The 20337-nt window shown below is 51.8% G+C and overlaps 1 protein-coding gene across 3 annotated transcripts in view; it reads left to right on the top strand.

Moving 5' to 3' along the window:
- CCDC88C (coiled-coil domain containing 88C) overlaps positions 1 to 20337 on the top strand; it is a 133709-nt gene that overhangs the window by 15111 nt on the left and 98261 nt on the right. For all 3 annotated transcript variants that reach the window (XM_002920785.4, XM_034642969.1, XM_034642970.1), the window contains one exon: positions 970 to 1078. In XM_002920785.4, the coding sequence (XP_002920831.2) occupies positions 970 to 1078 (109 nt within the window). The remainder of the gene's footprint in view (positions 1 to 969; positions 1079 to 20337) is intronic.

Genomic DNA, 20337 nt, shown 5'->3' with positions numbered 1-20337 from the left:
TGCTCGTGTCCCATTGCGGGGCGATTACTGAGGAAGAGGCTGACTCTCTGCCCTTGTACCCGTCTCACAGGGCCCGGGATGACAGACGAAACCCTGAAAACACTCCTCATTTGATTCGACAGTGACACGGGAGGGAGGGCTTTGTTATGAGAAGTATCGTGTGGTACATGGGAAGGTAGAAGCCAAATCCGGTCTACCCAGTCTGTTCTCTTCACGTAAGAAACATTTTCAGAAACCACCTGGACGTGGATGAGTGGAAATACAAATCAGTTGATTCAGATTTCTGGTTTCATCCCATCCAGACCTGACTTTTGCCCGAGACTGGAAAGTAAATGACACCGTGGGGGTTTCCCACATGAATTATTTATATCTCTGTGCTTGGCGTTTCTCGTAGGGACATGGGACACTGTGTCACGTCACACACTCCTGCTGTTGGTTTTTCAGGGTAGAATTGTGTCCCTGAAATGTAAATCACGGACAGCACCAGCCCTAGACTAATCTGGTGACAGAGGTGGGGGACCCCGGTGAGATGGAACATGAATGATTGTGATTTATTAACTCAGAAAATGTACCTTTTTCCCCCGTCTTGGTATTTCCTATATTTTGGTTCAGCTTTTAATCTTTTCAGTCTTGAAATCTATCTTGGGAGAGGTACTTGGTTTTCATAAGTATCAGTTTTGGGGTCTGCATTGACCTTTGGTGGTGGTTTATGGGTGCTGCTAACAGTGGGAATGGAAATAACGTTGACTTGGCCTGTGATGGGTCGGTGCTGGGGGGCGGGGGAGCAGGGAGGTGATGGGGGTCCCCCCCTCCTAAGATCCATGGCTTGGTAGTAGTGGAATAAGGATTTGACTCGAGCCACACTGTCACAGCCTTGTAGTTACTGAGGACTGGAGCTGGCTCTCAGCTGGGAACAGGGGTGTGTGGCAAATGCTGGGGTATACAGTTTCCATTCTTTTCCTTCTCCAGAGACCCCAGGCCATCAAATCAGCGCATCAACAAGCACGTGAACAACGACGTGAACCTCCGCATTCAGAACTTGACCATCTTGGTGAGAAACATTAAGACCTACTACCAGGTAAGGGCCTGGAACTCTCTTCCCATGAAGTCCTGTTATTATGCGTCTGGTGGTGTCGTCACTGAACAGTTTCCCCGCAGGAAGCTGAGAGGGAATGGGGTTCATGGTTAGGCATCTGCTTGCTCACACTTGGTGTGTTTTCACTTGCGTCCTTTTTTTTTTTTTTTTTTTTTTGCATTGTGGGAAGGGTGTCAGGTGTTGGATCACTTTGTCCAGTGAATGTCCTTTGAGCTGCATGCAAAGCATTGTGCCTGGTATGATGGGGGCTCCAGGGATGGTCCTTGATTCACAGCTGCAGCCCCAAGCATGCTCTTGAGCGGGGACATGGTATCACCCACAGCTGAGTGAGTCTTTGTTCAGGAGCAACTGAAAGGGTTGACGGAAAGAAGGAACCACAGAACGGTTATGTTCGTGACCCCAGCTTGCAGACAGGAGCATTGGGGTTCACGGTGTGAGGTGTCCACTTGGCAGGTGCTCCCTGTGTCTCAGCAGCACATAGGTGATGGGTTAGGCAAGGGGTCCTGGTGGGGAAGGGCTGTTCAAATATCCATCCCAGCCTTCGGAAGGTCAGGTGAGAATCGTTGATGTTGATGGGAAATGGATTTAAACTATGTCTCTCAGAGCCCTGGTTTTTAAACTGCCTAGCAGTGAACCTCTTTCTCCATCTCCCCCCCCAAGTACATTTTTCTTGAAACCCCAGGTGAAGCCCTAGTGACTCTGATTGACTTGAGGGTTAGGGGGCCCTAGTGTTCTCTGCTCAGCACCTTCCTCTCCCGCTGGGGCATCTCTGTGGTTTCCAGGACCTTAAGGAGCACAGTTTGAGAACTGCTCAAGAACAAATCTTTTCCAGATTCATGCTGGGGCTTCGCTGATTCCTTGGGCAGACTCTGACTTGGGGACCTGTTCCTAGCATCAGCTTCCTGGACTGTAACTCATCTCGGTGCTGGGGTTTAGGGACATCCTCAGAGTAGTGAGGTCCCTGTCAACATGAGGTAGGCCTCGGGCCACTGTGTTCGCTCTCTGTCCTCGTGTAGTCGTTGCTGGTTCTGAGGTCAGCCGAGGCATCATGCTGCATGCTGGGCCGGTTCCTGCCAAGGGCTGTGGTTGCTGTGGGAGCCCTCCTTCTGACGACTCAGGACGAATTTGAAGACTGTTGGGAGAGGAAGGGAGTGGACAGTGTCCTGGGGTTTCCGAGATGATGGTTTCCATCCTCCCATCGAGGTCGGGTGCATGAGAAGGGGTTACTGTAGCTGCGACGCTTTCCCTGTGTGGCCAGTTCTGCAAGCCACCTGTGCTCACTGCATGGATCATCGGTGGCCCAGCGCTGTGGGCTTCCTGAGCCTCTGCGAGGCTTAGATCCAGCCCCATCCTTTTAGTCCCAGATAGATGCCTGCTGTGCTGAGGAGGGGGGCCTGGGCAAGCTGGATCTATGGAGCTGAATGGGTTTGTTTTCCTGCCTGAGGGGTGCCACACTCAGGCCCGGGCATGCTGTAGACAGGTGGGAAATAGTCAGCGAGTGTTTCCCTGGGGATGGCCATGGGCAGGGGAAGCTGAGCAAAGGCAATGGGGCTGTCAGTGAACTTGGGTCTGGACATGGAGGAGGCTGTCTGGTGGCTGGGCCGGTTGTTCAGCACGTCCTCAGGGCTTGAACCCTATCTGCAGGCACCATTCATAGTGAGCAGGGGCTTTTGATGCTGTGTGCTAAGTGCCAGGGCAAGTGGATGGTGCTGGTAGCTCAAGAGACCCCTAACCCATGCTGCAGGGGGTGGGGGAGAAGGCTTCCTGGAGGAGGGGGCACCTGAGTGGAGTCTTGGTAGGTGACTGAGTTTCCATGTTTGGAGGGTCATGGGAAAGAGAGAAGGGGAGAGGGTGTGGAGGTAGAGGAAGATACGGGGGGCATGAGACCGGTTTGTCTTTGATCTCTCAAGGTCCATGTTTTGCACAGTTGCTCTGATAAAGGTCTGTTTTACCAAGTTTCAGATGAATCCAAACTGGGGAGGATGGGAACATGACAAATACAGAAATTCAGAACAGGCTTGCAAGGTTGGCCAGAGCCAGTGGCGCTAGGTCGACAGGTGTATCTTGGGCCGCAGGTGTGGCTGGGGGGGTGGTAATCTCTCCCTGGTGGGAGCCATGAAACTCTCGGGTGGAGGCGAGCTCTCTCTGAGCCGCGTGCGCAGTCAGGCTCTTGCTGCAAGCTGTTGGCCGTGCAGGGGCTGTGTTCTGCTCTTGCTGGCCCGGCGAGTCCTGTGCTGGGGGTGAGCCGCGGCTCCTGACTGTCCAGATCTGGTCTGGCCAGAGGAAGCTTACACCCGCTTGAGACCATGTCAGTTCGGAGGCAGATTGCTGCTCTGTGTAGAGTTCCAGAAGATGAGACCCAGTCAGGGGGAGGAAAAGATGTCTAGTCCATTCTCAGGGCCCAGAAAGACTCACGGGTAGAAAGGAGGACCCTCCAACCTTGTTCTGCTTCTGCACTGTTAACTCTTTGGGGCTGGTGTGCGTGGGCAGCCCCAGCCCAGAGTAAGTGTTTGCCGTAAGCGCTCGCTAGCGGCTGCAGAGCTGTCCCTGCTTCTCAGTCCTGCTCGCTGGGAGAAAGCTCCCGGGCTGCTTCCTCTCCGGGCTGCCACAGGTTAGGTGTGGGCAGCTCTGTAGCTTTTTTTTTTTTTTTTCTTTCCAATTTATTGTAAAATGAAGTTAAGTCCTGGTCTTATAAGTAATAGGTGCTCTTTATAAACAGCTTGGAAAATAAGTAGCAAGAAGAAATGAACCACCCACAATGCCACCACTTCAAGACAATCCCTATTAACATTTTTACTGTTTCCTTCCAGTTTTTGCATGAATAGTTTTTGTTTTATACTGTTGTGGTCATGCCATATATACAATTGCATATCCTGCCTTTTTCCCTGCCACCTGACATTAAAGTGTAAGCACAGTTGGCTATGATTATAAGAGGTCATGAAGGCACGTTTTCTGAGGAGTGCTGCCCGAGTCCCCTTGTGAAAGTGGCCCTCCAACTTGGGAGGGCTCAGGATGAAGCAAGACAAATGCCGGTCCTTGCTGTTGCAGGGTGGCCTGGAAAGGCAAGAGAGTGCCCCCCGAGTGAGTGGGACTCCCACTTGCCTGTGGCTTTTTGGTAGATTCCTTGAGGTCACAGAACCCCTCCTCTGGTCGGTTCTGCCCACTGGCTGTCCCCTTCTTTTCAGAGGCACCATGGGGCAGGGACAGAAAGGATGGGGACCTCTCTTGAGTAGCATGGGCTTATCGCACAAGGAAGCTCAAGTTGTGCCACTGAAGACCTGTGGAGATAATAACCTTTACCTTTTTCTGGGGCAGAAGGTAGACGGTGGGTGAAAACCAGAATGGCCGGACTTAGTCTGACCACTGGTGCGTGTGCCAGGGTCTCATGCTGCCTCCTGACCTGACTTGTCTGGGGTTGGGGCCTAGAACCTGCATTTTCAGAAGTTCCCCAGCTTTTGGTCTTACCATCCTTCCAGCAGGCTGGGGAATCAGTGGGCTTCTCAGCGTATGGTCCCCAGACCCGCAGCATCAGTATGACCTGGGAACCTGCTAGAAATGCAGATCGCCAGGCCCGTCCCCAGACGGGCTGTGGTGGTCTGGCAGTCTGTCTTCACAAGCCCTCCAGGTGATTCTGATGTACACTCTCGTGGGAACCAAGGGTTACAGTGTTTCTAGTGATGTCCAGAAGAGGTGTCTTCGGCCAGGTCTCCCCAGGTGACTCCTCTTCATCACGTCCAGCGGACACACATCTCCCCTGTCCTGGGACAGGGAAGCAGAGAAGGGAGCGCTTGGTGTAGTCGCTGCCTTTTACGGAAGAAAAGGCTGACAGCCCAAGGTGGAGGTACCCGCTCCGGGTCGAGCCTCTGCAGACAGAGGAACATCTGCTGAGAGGCCTGGAGGAAAGGCAAGCTTAGACCAGACCCGCGTGCTGCCTCAAGCCACCTGGCTGGCCAGCTCTGAGCCCCCCCATCACCTGGTGCTTGTTTCACTTGCTCAACAGCCAAACTCCTTTCCCTCAGAGTCCTCAAGTTAAATTTTAGAGTTAGAGATTGGTTATCTTTATATTCAGATTCCTGAGGATTTACGTTAAATGCAGGTTCATTGGATACCGGAGCCAGTGGGAAAGTGCATCTAGTAGGAGCGGAAATCCTGGGTGTAGCCGTGGCTGATGTGAGTGTATTCTTCGGGGGTTGTGCACGGTGTCGCACTGCCGTTCCCTGCCCTGGACACCTGCAGTCCTGCTCCTCCTCCCAACATTTCGGGCTTGCCTGTCACGTGAGGCTTCTTTGGTTTTGTGCACTTCAGACAGCGACCTGGGTAAATTCGGCGTGTGTTGATCTTTGTTGTCAGGCGTACGCGTAGACCTCTGTCCTGAAATCGGGACCCTCAGGTGGATGTAGGGACCCACCTGCAGTACTTACCCTGAAATGAGAAATCTGCAGTTTCTGTGAGCTGCTCCCCTTACGGATCATGTACCACGGTCAGAAGGCCAGGACTGACCCAGAATATGGGTTTTTTTTTTTTTTTAAGGTTTTATTTATTTATTAGAGAGAAGGGGAGAAGCAGGGTCCCTGCTGAGCAGGGAGTCCGACGTGGGGCCCAGTTCCAGGACCCTGAAATCATGACCTGAGGCGAAGGCAGACGCTTAACTGACTGAGCCACCCAGACGTCCCTAATATCATTCTTTATATCAGAAGAAATAGAATGAAGAGTCTGGGGTTGCTTTATCTTCTATAGTCTTTTTTCTTTATTGCTTTGAAAAGTTAAAGTAGTATGGATGTTTCTAATGAACACTGGTGTAGCTATTAAAAATAAATACGAACACATGAATGTAGTTCATATCTGCTTGGGGCTTATTTCCCCCCCTTAAATAAAATTTCTCTTATCAAAGTCCCCAGGATGCCTCCAGTGTGTCCAGTTATCCTTCCCTCCCTCCCTGGAGATAATCCTCATTGTTAATCTCGTGGGTATCCGGTTCATGTTTTTATACTCCTGGTCCATGTATATGTGTATATATGTGTGTGCATACATACACATGTGTTATTTTGTGTGGCGTCTTTAGATAAAACTTCCATACACTCGCCTGACCCTTTTCCCTACTCAGCCTGTTTTTGAGATCTGTCCCTTTTCAGTGGTGGTTGTATAAGATAAGCATGGGCTGACTAGTTAAAATTAGAATTATCTCTAGAAATAATGTGCACTCAGTTTGAGAAATGAATGACTTGTCAAAAGTAAGAATAGAAGGAAACGTACATTTGATATTCTTGGTGGGAACACGGCAAACTTGCGTAGCTCGGTCTCATCCGTGTGGTCGGTAAGGTTCAAAGTGAAGCCTCTGTAGGTGGGTGTGCCCTGCTTTCATGGATGGGGATGGTGTTCAGGGAAATTGACAACAGTCCACACTGGCTATTTCTACAGGACCAGTGGAATTTGCTTCATGACGAATACAGTATCAAATTTGCAGGGGAGAAGGTTTTTTTTTTTTTTTTTTTTTTTTTTTTTAAGATTTGTGTATTTAAGAGTGAGAGCACAAGCAGAGGGGGAGGGGCGGGGGGTAGAGAGAAAGAAGCAGACTCCCCGCTCAGTGCAGAGCCGGACCCTGGAGTGCAGACGTGGGGCTCGATTTCATGACCCTGAGATCACAACCTGAGCTGAAATCAAGAGTTGGATGCTTAACCAACTCGGCCACCCAGGTGCCCCTCCACTTTTGGTTTTATAGAGGAGGGCTGTGAGGCTCCACAGGAGGGTGGATATTCTTGACTTTGTAGCTTATATTTATAGTCTGAGGACACTGAAAGTAATATCTCTTATTATAAAAATATTTTCTGAATGCAGATTAGGAGAAGTAAGGACAAGTAAGTCCACCCATTATCTCACCATTCAGAGATGCCATTGTTAACATTTTGGTAATTATGCCTTCCATCTTTGCCTCTGCGTGTGCCATGGGTTTCAAAGTGTGGGTTACCTCATCTATACTATGTGTAACCTGCTTTCTTTTCATTTCCTGTGCAGCGAGCGTTTTCCCATGTCATTAAATGTTCTTTCATAATAGGAAAGTCAATGTCTACCTGGCACTCCCATCGTGTGGCTCACCGGTTATGGGAGAGCCAACTCTACCAGCCAGCTCAGCTGATACTGTTACTTCTGTCTCAGAATTACAGACACCACCACCACGAACATGCTTGGTACTTAACCCTTTCACCAAATGTTTTCATTTCCTGGGGATGAATGACGGGTATGGAATTCCCGGGTCAAAGGGCATGAATACTTTGAGGACTTCTGTTACTGCCAGGATTGCCTTTTATACAGACCTTTTGTGTTTCTTGTCAACTTGCCCGTTCACGCCTGTCGTGTGTCGTATTAAGATACACCGTGTTCTGCGTTGCTGTTGAACGCATGACGAACATTTCTGTGTCTGTGCCGTGCAGATGAAGGTCTGGGGTTTTTACCGTATGCCTGGGCGAGCTTCCTTGTGTTGGGGGTACTGTCGGAGGCCGTTTTGGGGTCTCCAGCAGGACAGCCTCCTGGTGATGGTGGCGCAGTGACGGCATGGTGATGAGGCTGGGCAGTCTTCATCAGAGAGGCCCCTGCATCCTGTCCCTGGGTCAGCAGTGGGAGCTCTTTTTCTGCTGTGGACTTGACCCAGGAGCTTTCCTGCTTCCCCGTGACTGGGAGCTGTCCGTGTGCAGTTCAAGAGGGAACCTTCCAGACTATGTTGGGAAGTGAGCCCGAGAGGGGCGGTGGTCTGCATGGACCCCTCCTTTCCTCTTTCCTTCCTCTCACCTGCTGGCCCTCATTGTCTCTAGGGTAGTGATGAAATGGGGGATGAGGAAAGCTCTGGGAGCCCGGAGAGGTGGGTGTCCCTTGCCAGGCGCTGCCTGGCTCTTTTCTTTCTTGTTCTTTTTTTTTTTTTGGGGGAATTTTTTTTTTTTAAAGATTTTTAAATTTCTTTATTCAACAGAGATAGAGACAGCCAGTGAGAGAGGGAACACAAGCAGGGGGAGTGGGAGAGAAGAAGCAGGCTCTCAGCAGAGGAGCCTGATGTGGGGCTCGATCCCATAACGCTGGAATCACGCCCTGAGCCGAAGGCAGACGCTTAACCGCCGTGCCACCCAGGCGCCCCTTCTTTCTTGTTCTTAAGGCCGTTCTTCATGCCTGAGATGCCCACATCTCGTGGTGTGGGAGAGGCCAGGTAAACCAGCCACTGTAACACTTGGGCGATCACAGCCTGGGAAAGAGTGAAGGGGAGCTTTCCTGTAGTGGGTGACACTTGTCCTCAGTCTTGGAGGATTGGAGGGAGCTAGACCGGCAGAAAATGGGGCTCATAAGGGCGTGTCCTGGGAGAGGAATGGCACCTGGAAAGCTGTAGAGACAGAAAATAGCCTGAGGACTGATTAAATCACTTTAAGGTGGCTAGAGGTCGGGTGTCTTTGCGGGTGGTGATGGGTGAGGCAGGAAGATGATGAGGTGCGGGGTGGTAGGGGGCGGATGCCATGCTGATGAATTCACCCTTCATCCTGAAGGACTCAGGAGCCTTTGGGAGAATTTTTAAAAGGGCAAGTTGAACAAAGGAAATGCTGGCCCCCATATCAAGAATGGATTGGTTTCAGGAGGGAGTGGGGAGTCGGGGCAGATTGTGGGGGCCTGGACCAAGGCAGGGGCCGAAGGGACGAGTTCTGAGAGATACCCCTGGGTATTGCCCATGCGGGGCCATGGGCAGCACCTTGCTTGGTTCTCCACCTGGAGCGAGCATCTGAGGGGAAGGTAAATGTTTTCCCAGGCCCAGGACCTCTGAGGCCTGCAGCAGATCTGCCCCCCCCCACTTTCCCCAGGGCCTCGGGGTTCAGGGCCTGCCCCATGGGGCAGAGTGGCAGTGGCTCTGGGTCAGCTGGAGGGGAGGTGGCTGGAGGAGGGTGGCAGCTTTCAGGGCCGCTAGAATTTCCCTTTTCTACACTAAACAGAAGGCATTTGCTCCTGACCTATGACCCTCTCTGTCCTGCTGACCAGGGACGGAGCAAAGAGGGCAGAGGACACCCAGTCATGTGCTTCATCACCCCAGACCTTTCCAGAGGCAGGTTTTGTTTTTGCAAAATGGGAGACCAGGTGTCAGTTGGACTTGATTTCTTGTTTTTTTTCTCCTTTTCATTTTTAGAAGAAATGCTGTCAAGGCATATCGAATAGGAAGCAGGAACTTTGAGATTCAGCTTTTTGCCCCAGTCAGAAGCTTGAGAGAAGAAAACAGTGCCTCCTGTGAGCCAGGCCGTGGCACTGCAGGGAAGAAGTTGCTCTCTCCATTTTACAGGTTAGGAAAGTGGGGCTCATCAAGTAAGATCTAGAAACAGCCCCAGAGAGCGACAGGTTTTCTTGGTCATCGGCTGCTTGGTGTCTTTCTAAAAATCAGTGTGTCTGCAGTTCATCGTGTGGGGAGATAGATTGGTGTAGGCAGAGCCTAGTTCTGTGAAGGTTGGCAGGGCCGCTCAGGATCTGTACCGTCACCGGGGTGAGGTGGTTCCTGGGCCAGAAGCCTCGCGTGGCGGCCGGGCTGGGAGTGCTGCCTCCGGAGGGCCTCCTGCTTGGGCTCCGCCTTGTTGAAAACTAGATTTCACATCAGCCTGGAGCCCCAGAGGAAGGGACTGGATTGCTTCAGGCCCCTTCAGAAGCCAGCGCTTCCGGGGTTGGGCCGTGGGTGGGATGCAGGGAGCAGCTGGCCTCAGACTGTGCCCCCGGAGCAGCAGGAAGCAGAGAATCAGGGGCTAATTGCAGAGGGTGGGGAGGGGTGAAAGGTGGGTCTGATGTAATCAGTGGAGCTGGAATTTGGCCAGGCCATGGAGGCTGAAGGCGAGGAGAGAGAGAGAGAGAGAGACACACACACACACACAGAGGAGGCCGGGAGAATATATGCAGACACCATCCTTCTGGTCTCTGTGGGCTCCCCCTCTTGACCTTGAGTCCAGACCGTGAATTGTTGGGGCTTTCCCTGCTGTCCCCGAGCTGCCACGCTCTCCTTCCCTCCCAGGCCCTGTGGGCTGGCGCTCTCCTTCCCTCCCAGGCCCTGTGGGCTGCCACAGCACTGAGCCCACATGCCCCGTATAGGGTTGGCCCACGCAGACCTTCGCAGTTGCAAATCTGCCCTTTGTCCTGGCTCCTCTCCTTCTCCTGAATGGCACTTCTTTCCAGAATCCTGGTTCTGATACACGTTCTCTCACCATGGATTTACTTCTCTATACCTTTTCGTTCGAGGTTTCTCAGAGTTTGTGGCCATGCCTTTAAGAGGTGTCCTTTTCCCAGTCTGGCATGGAAGAGACCCGGGGGTGGAAGTTGGGGGGAGTCACACCCACCCCCGAATCGTGCAAATGGTCTGAATTTGTGCTTCCAGCAAATTATTAGCTGAACCATGACCACAAAGTGCTCAGATGCTAAGGGTGGGAAGTGAACCGGCCTCCTTTTCAGTTAGCTCTTGTCACACATTCAGAACTGGGCTGCGAGTGTTCAGGGGCCTGGGAATCCCGCACTGCTGGGTGAAAGAAGGTAGAAACGTATTTTTGTTGTACACTGGACTCCAGAGAGGTAGGAAGTGGGAAGAGGTACCCATTCCTTTTGTGACGAGGAGGAGGGAAATGGATTTCTTATTTTAAGGAAAAAAAAAAAAAAGAAGAGTCTCTCCCTTGCCTTGGGTTTTGGTGTTCGGTGCCAAGATCAGCATGTTGGAGGTTACAACTACTTGTCAGAAGGAGTCTCTGAAGAACTTGCCCGGGCAGGCTTCGGCCCTCTGTAGAGCCGCCTGCATATGGCTCACCTCCAGGGCTAATAACAGTTTTTGTTACCCAGCAGTTCTCTGGAAAGGCCGAGTTCTTCTCCTCCTGAGCTGTGGCGTTCAGGGCTTTGGTCCTTTCCCTTTATGATCTGTAATTTGAGTCATTTCTCTGGTATTCAGGAGAAAGACTAATGAGGATGAGGAAGTGCTTGTCTGAAATTGGTGGGTTCACCAAGGATGATGGAGGTATTGAAGAGGTCCCCGATTCGGAGTTTGTTGGTGATAATTTGAGGGCAGGTGGAGGTTTTAGAAGGTCTGCTGGCGACACCCTGCAAGGGTTCCATTGACTGGGGATGAGGTTTCTCAACAAGTTAAGGGGGGGCATGGAGGTGTTCTAAATAGAGGGCCACGCTGTGAGGAAGTGATGGGGCCCAGGGCGGCTTTGGCGGGGGGAGCCTCCCATTGCTTCTGTCCACCTGGAAAAGAGGCAAGATTGGAAAAGAACAAGGCCTTCTAGACTCAGGGTCTCAGAACCACCATCCAGGGAGCACAGGTTCCAGAGTAACCAGGAAGGTCTCCCACCTGTGTGGGGAACACAAGGGGGTTTTATGAGCAAGAAGGAAGGGGGAATTACAAGATGGAGGTAGGGGAGAGAAGAGGACAAAACGGCTAACTGGGGGCTGACGGGCTGAGCGGCCTCTGATAACTGTCTCATTATTTTATTGATGCTAGCACACAGAGGTGTCCCAGGCATGTATTACTTAACCTTACCATCCACCTGTGATACCCATGTCAGGTGCTCTGTTGAAATGTTCTGAGCAATTGCCTGTAAAGCTGTTGCCACTTCCGGCCCAGGTCAAGAGTTCACCTGTTGGAAAGGAAAATGTAGCTTGAAAATGGGATCTCTTCTGTCCAGAGATTTTATACAGTTCCATCCACACTTCCGTTGGCCGCCACCCAGTGGTCCCGGCATTGACTCTGGAGGGGGGAGGAGTCAGGTTTGCTTTCTCAGCCTGNTGGCGGGGGGGGTGGGTGGGCTGGGGGGGGGGGGGGCGGGTGGTGAAGGCCAGGAAGGTGAAGCCAGAGGGGGAAGAATGAGATGGAGGCATGGGGGTGGGGGGGGCAGAAGTAAGGGCAAGCTCTGATGCTTTGTCAGCTTGGGTCATTTAATTCTTGCAAGGGTCTAGAAACTCGTGTGTCATGGTTACTACTGTTGTGACTTAGGGTGCGTCAGCTAACTTCACCTATAAAATTCGGTTGATACCATATTACAGCTTGTCGTGACGCTTCACATGAAATGAGGCCAAGTTTCTTGAGGCCGTGAGCGCTGACAGCGGTTAGCTCGTGCTCCCGGGCTGGCTTGGTGGTTGGTCTATATGGTGCAGCTGCAAGGGCCAAGCGCAAGCAGGAACACCACTGCACGCCTCTGTCTGCAGAGGCAGGAGGCAGAGGCTGGGGTCCTTGGAGCTCACCACCCACATTTGTGACCTTGGTGGGGGGCTTCATCTCCCGGGAGTCTTTCTTATCTGAAACGGGCATGTTAATAGTGCCTGCCTTAAGGACCGTGAGGCGGGTTGAGTGAGGGCCTTGTGCGGGTACCACGAGGGTGGGATGCCCACTGGTCGGGCAGAGGGGGTCGCGAGCAGATCCGCCTCTCTGGGCGTGCTTCACTGGCTTGTTAGTGGGTGGCTTGAGGAGAGGCCCTGCCCCGGGGCCCACTGTGATGCGTTTGGATTCATCCCGTAAGCATACACATATGTGCTTGACTCGTCCTACGCCTTTTTCTCCTCTACAATCTTTTTAAGTTTCCTATGTGCTTACCGTGCACTGAGCGTCTTAGGCCTGTTATCTCACGATTTTATCTGCCCCCAGCAGTGAACTGTCTTAAAAGCTGGTACTGCATCTTTGTGTCCCACCACGGCAGTACGGAAACAGGTCTACCAGCAACATGTGTTAGAGACAGGATACAACACAACAGAACCCATGACTCCGGGTAAGTAATTCAGAAAATCAGCCAGTCCTCGCTTTCGGGGAGCTCGTTATTGTACCGGGCCTGGATCTGGGATCCTGTCTCTAGGCTAGAATAGCCTGACAAATTCCCCGCCCTATTGCTCCTTTGTAGACTGAGTAATTGGAGGACAGGGCCTTGCTTTATTTGTTGTGTGTCGCTTGAGTGCCTGACCTGTATCGGGGACTTAGGACCTGATCGTTGAGGTCAGAGATGTGTTGAGGAGGTCAGAGATGCAGTGGGGTGGCTGGAGCCTCTGAATCCCACTCTTCGAGGGGTCCGCTGCTGCTTTCACGCCAACCTGTAGGCTTTTCATGTGGTGTTCTGCTTTGTTGATGGAGATGCCATATGTCAGGTACTGGGGAGGCTCAGTCCCTGGGGGGTGGAAATTACATTGATTGTTTTCAACTTTGTCTAGCCAGTTTGGCTCCCCTGAGCCTTGTGATGTTTAGGCTTAATGACTTTAAAACTTTAAAAATGAATGTCTCCTTTCCAAACCACAGCCACCAAACAGGCTATGCCTCCTGTTTACTTCCCTTTATAGTGTGGAATTGTGGCTGTGTTATCAGAAACTCAGAAGCCGGTTCGGCACTTCTGGTGCTAAGTTGGTCTTCTAGACACTTCCCCCCTCCTCCCACTTTACAGTGAGAATTTGTTATGTTGGAATTTTCTAGACTAGAGCTTACAAAATTGGACTTTTCAGATGGCGGCTAAGTTGCAGCTGTGGGTGTCCCAATGTTGAGATGCCAACAAAAGGAAGAGCTGGTGGTTCTGATAAGCCCAGCCTCTTCTTTTCTGCAGCTGCCTGGGGCAGTTAATCCCAAATGGCTTGGCTTGCCCACACTTTCTGAGGAAAGCACATGGGGACAGAGGTATAGGTCACCTGGGAGGAAGAGGTGCTTGGATCTGACCTGCTTCACCTGTAATCACCTGTCACTACCCTGGTTTTTTCCTTTGGGAGGTAAACTCTAAGGCCACCTTTACCTCTTCTGCCCCGGGCCCGTATCCTGGGGCGGCCTCTGGACAGTGTCCTCCTCATTGTTGTGCAGACAGCAGGCAGTGAGGTCTTTCCTCCCCTGGGGCAAACGATCTGACCCCTCCAAGCCATTTCCTCCTTTGTCCAAGGGGGACAGCTGCCCTTGACTCCCTGGGTCAGAGTGTGTACCAGCTTGTGAAATGCCCAGCCTGGTGCCAGCCGCAGAGCTGGAGGCTGGTGCGAGTGGACTGGACCTGTTACCAGGCTGTAGTACAGTCTTTGCCCCTTCCCTGCCCACCCACTCCCCTTCCGTCTACACCCCTGAGTCTTGTTTTGGCACTTTTCCCCCATCGGAGCACCTTCCCTTGGTCCGCCTCTTTGAACCCGGGTTTAATTACTTTCCTGATCCCCATCATTTCAGCGCCCACCTGCCTTCTCTGGGTCCTGCACCAGTTTGCAGGTTTTTGTCAGGGCAGGCACTGGCAGCCTTTGCCCTCCCTGAGACTAGGGGGTTAATAAATGCTGGCTGATGGGCCACCCTACCACTTGGTGTTTTCCTAAGAGCTGTGTCTGAAAGAAGCGGGGCTAGCCTGAGAACTGCCACCGGGTGAGCTTTACGTGACAGGCTGGACCCCACTGTTCCTTCTCTAGTGCATTCCCTGCATTGAGACTCTGGGTCTTTATTGACACTGGGGCTCAGAAGGTGGGATACATTGATTTCTAAAGGCAAAGAAAGACACTTTGATGAACGCTTTAGCAGCCTTTTTAAACAGACAGTAATCGGAATTGTCACAGCAGAGCCTTTGTCTTTTCCCTGTGAAAGTATCCTTCTCTGGTTCTGACTGAGGTTTCCCTCCCTGCTCTTGGGAGGTCAAGGTCAGGACATGGGGGTTCCGTGTTCATATCTACCCCCCACCTCCCCTCCAAAGGGTATTGGGTTGGGTTCTTTTGGGAGTTGGGGGGGGCATGGTGGGAAGGGGTGATCCAGTGCCCAAGTTGTAGGTCATTTACGTTCCTGGTGTGTTTGAGCTCCTAGGTACAGTCTCTGGAAGGGAGAGCTTGAGCCACTGGGGATGGCCAGGTTGGCAGAAGCGTGGTCAACTGGGAACAGCTATTATGGTGGTCCCGGTGCTGTCTGCCACCTTCAAAGTCCCAGCTGGCTGGGAGCAGCCAGATGGAATTGGGAAGTGAATTCATGATAGGACTTTGAAATTGGAGTGTATGTTCAGATTTGGATGGAAAAAGTTTAGAACGTGTAAGAGATAACTACCAAAAGAAAAAGAAAGAAGAACATGGTATGTTCAGGAAAATTGAACTTTTAGTCTTTGAGTAGGTTATTTGATTTTAGAAATCATCTTTGACTTAAAAAGCAAAGAACAACGTCCATGCCAGCAGGTAGAAGCAGCCCAGGTGTCCATCTATGGATGGATGGATAACAAAATGCATGCACACAATGGACTCTTATCCTTAACAAGGGAGTTCTGACCCATACTGCAACATGAGGAACCTAGATGACATGGTATTTGTGAAGTAAGCCAGTCATAGAGACACAAATACCACGTGATTCTACTTGTTCAAGGGACCTAGAGCAGACAGATTCACAGAGACAGAAAGCAGAGTGGTGGTTGCCGGGGAATGGGGAGTTACACTGTCCCGTGGGATAGAGGTTGACTTTGCAGGGCGAAGAGAATTCTGGAGGTTGCTGTAACTGTAAATGTACTTAAAACGGCTAAACTGTACACTTGAAATCAGTTAAGATGGTAAATGTGAATGTGTATTTTATGTGGTTTTATGTTGTGTGTTCTGCCATCGTTTTACCAAAAACAGGATCGAACGCACACCCCTTCCTCCTGGAGGCCAGGGTCTCTCAACTATCTGGTTCAGATGGGTGACCCGTGCACCCGGGGAGAGGAAGTAGGATGTTTCCACTCCTTTCTCTGGGCTTTGGGAGAGTCCCTGTGTTGTTTAGGATTTCTTTGTTTTTAACTCCTCCGGGCTCTGGGAATCCCCGTAGTAGAATGAGACCAGCTGTTGGCTTTTTGTATATGGTACCCGGGAGTTGGCTTCAGTGACACTTTTGAGGAGGCTGCTGCAGGGGTAGTTCTGGGCTTTCCCTCCTAGGGTCTGGCAGTGTGGATTTGACATAGAGCCAGTTAGAAAATCAAGAGGTTGGACCGATGCAGCCCCGAGGATTTCTGCAGTGGGGGCTTTAGTCAGCACAGACACCTGGGAGATGCCCGCCTGCGTTACTCCTGCGTGTAGTGCAGAGCTCAAGGCATGCTTTGTGTGCCGCCCTGCGTTAGATGGGTCCCCAGCCGCTCTACTACGGTCATGAGGTGGAGATGCCAGAAGCATAAATTAAGAGGATAGAAGGTTTTGTGGAACATATGGCTATGTGCCAGACACGTGTCTCAAATATTTTCTGAAGGAGTGAAGAGAGCATCTAGTATGAACGTACGTGATATTGGTCATCAAGGGCTTGAAACCCCAGCCCCAGCTTAAAAGGGGCGTGTGTCTGTCCCACTTAGGTGGCTCACTGACCACATGTGGCTAGTTGAGCGGGGTCAATCAGCATTTCTTTTATTTCAGCATTTCTTTTATTTCCCTTTCCTTTTTCCTCCATCATTTCTTGTTTTATATTTTTTCTTTTTTATTTATTTTTTCTTGTTTGTTTTAAAAGAATAACCTTTTCACTGGGAGTCAGCAGAGGGGTTTTTCCACATCAAAGTGATTCATCTTAAGTCCTGGCAGCCAAGATACTCCTGTGGATGATGGATAGTCCTAGGAGATGAGGACTTTTTAGAAGCTCTTGCTTAAATCAAACCAGGATTAAATTGTCAGACACGGAAGCATCCCTTTCCTCTTGAAGTCTTTTGGGTCTAGGTCAGTGACCTCAGCTTTGAATTTTGATCACGTCTGTATAGAAGAGCAGTCCGTGACTTCCCCCGGGAGGAGTCCGGGAGGGTGAGGGGGGAGCTGGTAGCGGAGGTGACGGCCCACAGCCCCTCCTATTCCCATTGTAGGGCCTGGACTTGGACAGAGTAGATGAAGCTGTTTTTCTCCCAGCCTCCTTTTCCCCTCACCTACCCCTTCATGACCTATAAAGTCCCCACTCCACTTGACTGTTGTGGTCGCGGCCTTAACATGAGCTAATTGGACTCTCCAGGCAGAGGACGGGCATACTCCCTGCGTTGCTCGGTCGGTCCTGGATCTGTGGTGGTCTGACATCCAGGCTGATATCCTGCCTTGAGCTGGTGAACAATTGCCGGGGGAGAGGTCCTTTTCCATCTGGAAATGAGCTTTTTCCGTGCACACTCCCCGCCCCCGCCCCCCGCCCCAGCCATGAAGGAGATCTTGGCCTGCTCTGCAGAACCAGGTACCTGGACGCTTTCCTTTCTGCCTTCTGTTAACAGGGTGGTAATCAGAATAAAACTTCACATAAAAAGAGAGAAGGCAGAGGTCGCCTCATCATCCTGCCATCTCAGCACATTAAAGTGGTTCATAGTTCACTGTCCCTCCCAGCCTGTGGCTCTTCCCTGGGAAGGGACTCTCTGGCCTTCGCGGGGACAGCTGGGGGTTATTAATATCCAAGGAAGTCCTTCACACAGGCCCCAAAGGGGAGGAGTTTGCATCTCTCTCCCCAAGCATGCTTCTGGGGCACAGCCCACTGTGAGAACAGATCTCAGTCTTTATTTGGTTGAAACGTCATGTGTTCGAGCGTTTCAAGCCTTTTTTAGTCATTTTCTGTGCTGCCCAAGTGGCTGACAGCTTGCCATGTGTATTTCTTGTTTACAGATGGGTTTGAGAGCTTACTCTGAGCATCTGAGTTACGTCCTGAGTCCCACACATGCGCACGGTCTGCTCTGAGAAGCTGCTGTAACTTGGGTCATACAGGAACGGCAGAAGTCCTCGGCCAGCGTCTAGAGTCACAATGGTGGAGTGTGACACGCACCTGAGCCTGGGGTGTTTTGGGGGCAGGTGCCACCTGGTACCTGTCCGGACCTCAGTGCAGGGAGCCCAGGGATTTAGAGGCAGCGTCAAAGCTCTGGAAAGCTGTACTGAGGTTTTGACCTGGGAAAGGGGATCTGGGTGGGGGGTCAGGGAAGTGGGAGAAGGGCTTGGCTGTGCCACACAGTGAGTTAATAGCCGAGCTGGACGTCAGCCCTCCTGTGATGTGAGCGGAATCTGCTCATACGTTGATTGGGGCTCACTTCTTATCCCGATCTTCTCTCTTGCTGGCCAGAGGCACGGTTGGGACATGCCTGGCGCCTGATAAATGTTCCTTGGTGGTGGTCAGGCTCAGGAGACTGTCACGGAGGGGTGTTTCAGGACAAGCCCTGTTAGGGTGTGGCTGGTAGTGTGAAAGCCAAAAGGGAAATGAGGAGCGGCCCAGTGTGGCGTTCTCACTCCGGAATAAATACCCGAAGCACCCAGAATATGGCATGTGGACCCCTCCTGCCCCAAAGTGAGAGATCTGGCTTTGGACTGGTCTGGTGGGCTCGGGTATCAGTATTGTTTAGAAGCTCCCTTAGAATCTTCTAATCAGATGACTGTGATGAGCTGCCAGGCTGAGAACCACTAATCCTGGTCAGCCTGCTTCTGGGTTAGCAAATGGGGAAACAGAAGCCCAGGGCCATGGACTGGTTTTCTTTCGTCCCTCCAGCGATTTGGAGGCAGCCAGCAGCTGAGTCCAGGACCCGAGGCCTCGGCCCCTGTCTCCCCCTGCTTGCCTTGTTTCCCAGTCAGGCATCAGCCAGGGAGATCTTCCTGAGGCTGTGGAAATTTGCTGGGGGAGCTGGCGTGCCCGCGTACTTGTAGACAGACTTCTTGGTGCCTTTTCCCAGCCTAACAAGACAGGGCAAGATGGCTCAGGCCTTCGAGTTTGCATCTGGCTTTGGAACTTCAGGAGAGACAGAAAGTGAGCGCTCGTAAGCATGTGGCAGCTGTCAGCGCAGTCCCAGAGTGTGATGCCTGCAGGGCATGCCGCTCAGGCGACTGGGCCTGAGCGGGTTTCTGGGACAGGACACAGTGGAGCCGTAAACACCACCTGAGCCTGTCAACCAGGCCTCCCCACCTGCAGACTGGTGGGTCTTCCCAGCACAGTGCTCAGGAAAGCACCCGAGCTGTTGAAGCAGGAGACCAGGCATAGCCTCCAGGGGCTTAACTTATCAACACAGGCCCTTTGAACCAGAACTGGCTTGTCCTCCTGCGCCTGAAGATAAGGCTGGAAAATGCATGCTGTTGTTAGAGACCTTGCAGGTTGTCCTTAGGCGAATGTGTTGCTACTGCTTTGGTGTAATTACCTTGTTTTAAGCTCTAGCCATCCAGAGGGGTTATCCCAGAGTGTCCGACGCTCTACTCCCATTTTGCTCCTCCTCCGCTAATTTGCAGAAAACCCTGGGTGCTCATTGGTCCCAGTCACTACTCCACTCCAGGCTGGCTGCCTCTCAGAAAACCCTCCCTCTGCTGAGCGCCTACTGTGTGCACACCGCTCTCCTGGGCACCCGGAGGGGTTCTGCGATGCGGGAACTAAGGGGCCCGGTAGTTCAGCAGCGTTAACTAGGCCGAGGCAACACCTTCACCAGGTTCAGAGCCCAAGCTCTCTGATGGCAGACTTCACGAACAAGTTCAGTGATATTTGCATAAATGTTTTGTTTCCAACCCCGTGGTTCATTTTCTTCCCCACCATGTGTCCGCGTGTTAGAGGCTGCCCACTTTGACATGAATGGTTGCACCAAAAGCTGATGTCACCTTGGGCTTCTCACTCTACTTCTTTGTGCCTCAGTTTTTCTCGTTTGTAAAATGGGAATCATAACAAGGTTGGACTGAGGATAAATAAGTCAATATATTGAAGAGGGCCTGGCACTTAGTATGTAAGTGTTGGCCGTCACTGTCATTATCGCGTCTGGCGGTAGAGGATGCCCAAAGCAGCCCGTTGCACTGGGTTCTGGCTGCCCTCTCTGGCAGAGGTGCCATAGGCAGTTCTAAGGCCCCTGAGGTGGTACAGGGGGCTCGACTGGCCCTCTGGGTCCCTTGGGCCGTCCCAGCACTGGGTGTGAGGAGGAAGGGTGCCAGTCCAGGGAATTGGGGAGGATGTCCTCCGGTCTGAGCAGTCACGTCTCACACCATGATGTGGGCATCGTAGGAAGCAGGCTGCATGGGCAGAACACAGATTGGCCTCGAGAACGGAAACTGTCAGCCACCAGAGCAGTGAGGAGCCAGGATGTGACCATGGTGAGGATGTGTGTGTCCACGCATGTGCAAATATACACAGATCCTATTGGTTCTGGCCTGAGTCTGCTGGCTGCATTTACGTTAATTGTAGGCTCATCGTAGGGGGGAGAGAGAGAGAGAGTGAGCGTGCACACTCAGTCATCAGAAGATCTATAAAAAGTATGCGGTGAATGGTTCAGGGATTATCACCCCCATTTTACAGATGAGGAGATGAGGCCTTGGCTTCATTTCAGTTGCTAAGTGGCTTACTCAGGGTCACAAGCAGCTCG

This window comes from Ailuropoda melanoleuca, chromosome 14, assembly GCF_002007445.2.
Source record: "Ailuropoda melanoleuca isolate Jingjing chromosome 14, ASM200744v2, whole genome shotgun sequence".
Classification (NCBI taxonomy): domain Eukaryota; kingdom Metazoa; phylum Chordata; class Mammalia; order Carnivora; family Ursidae; genus Ailuropoda; species Ailuropoda melanoleuca.
This window is presented reverse-complemented; position numbering and strand designations above follow the sequence as displayed.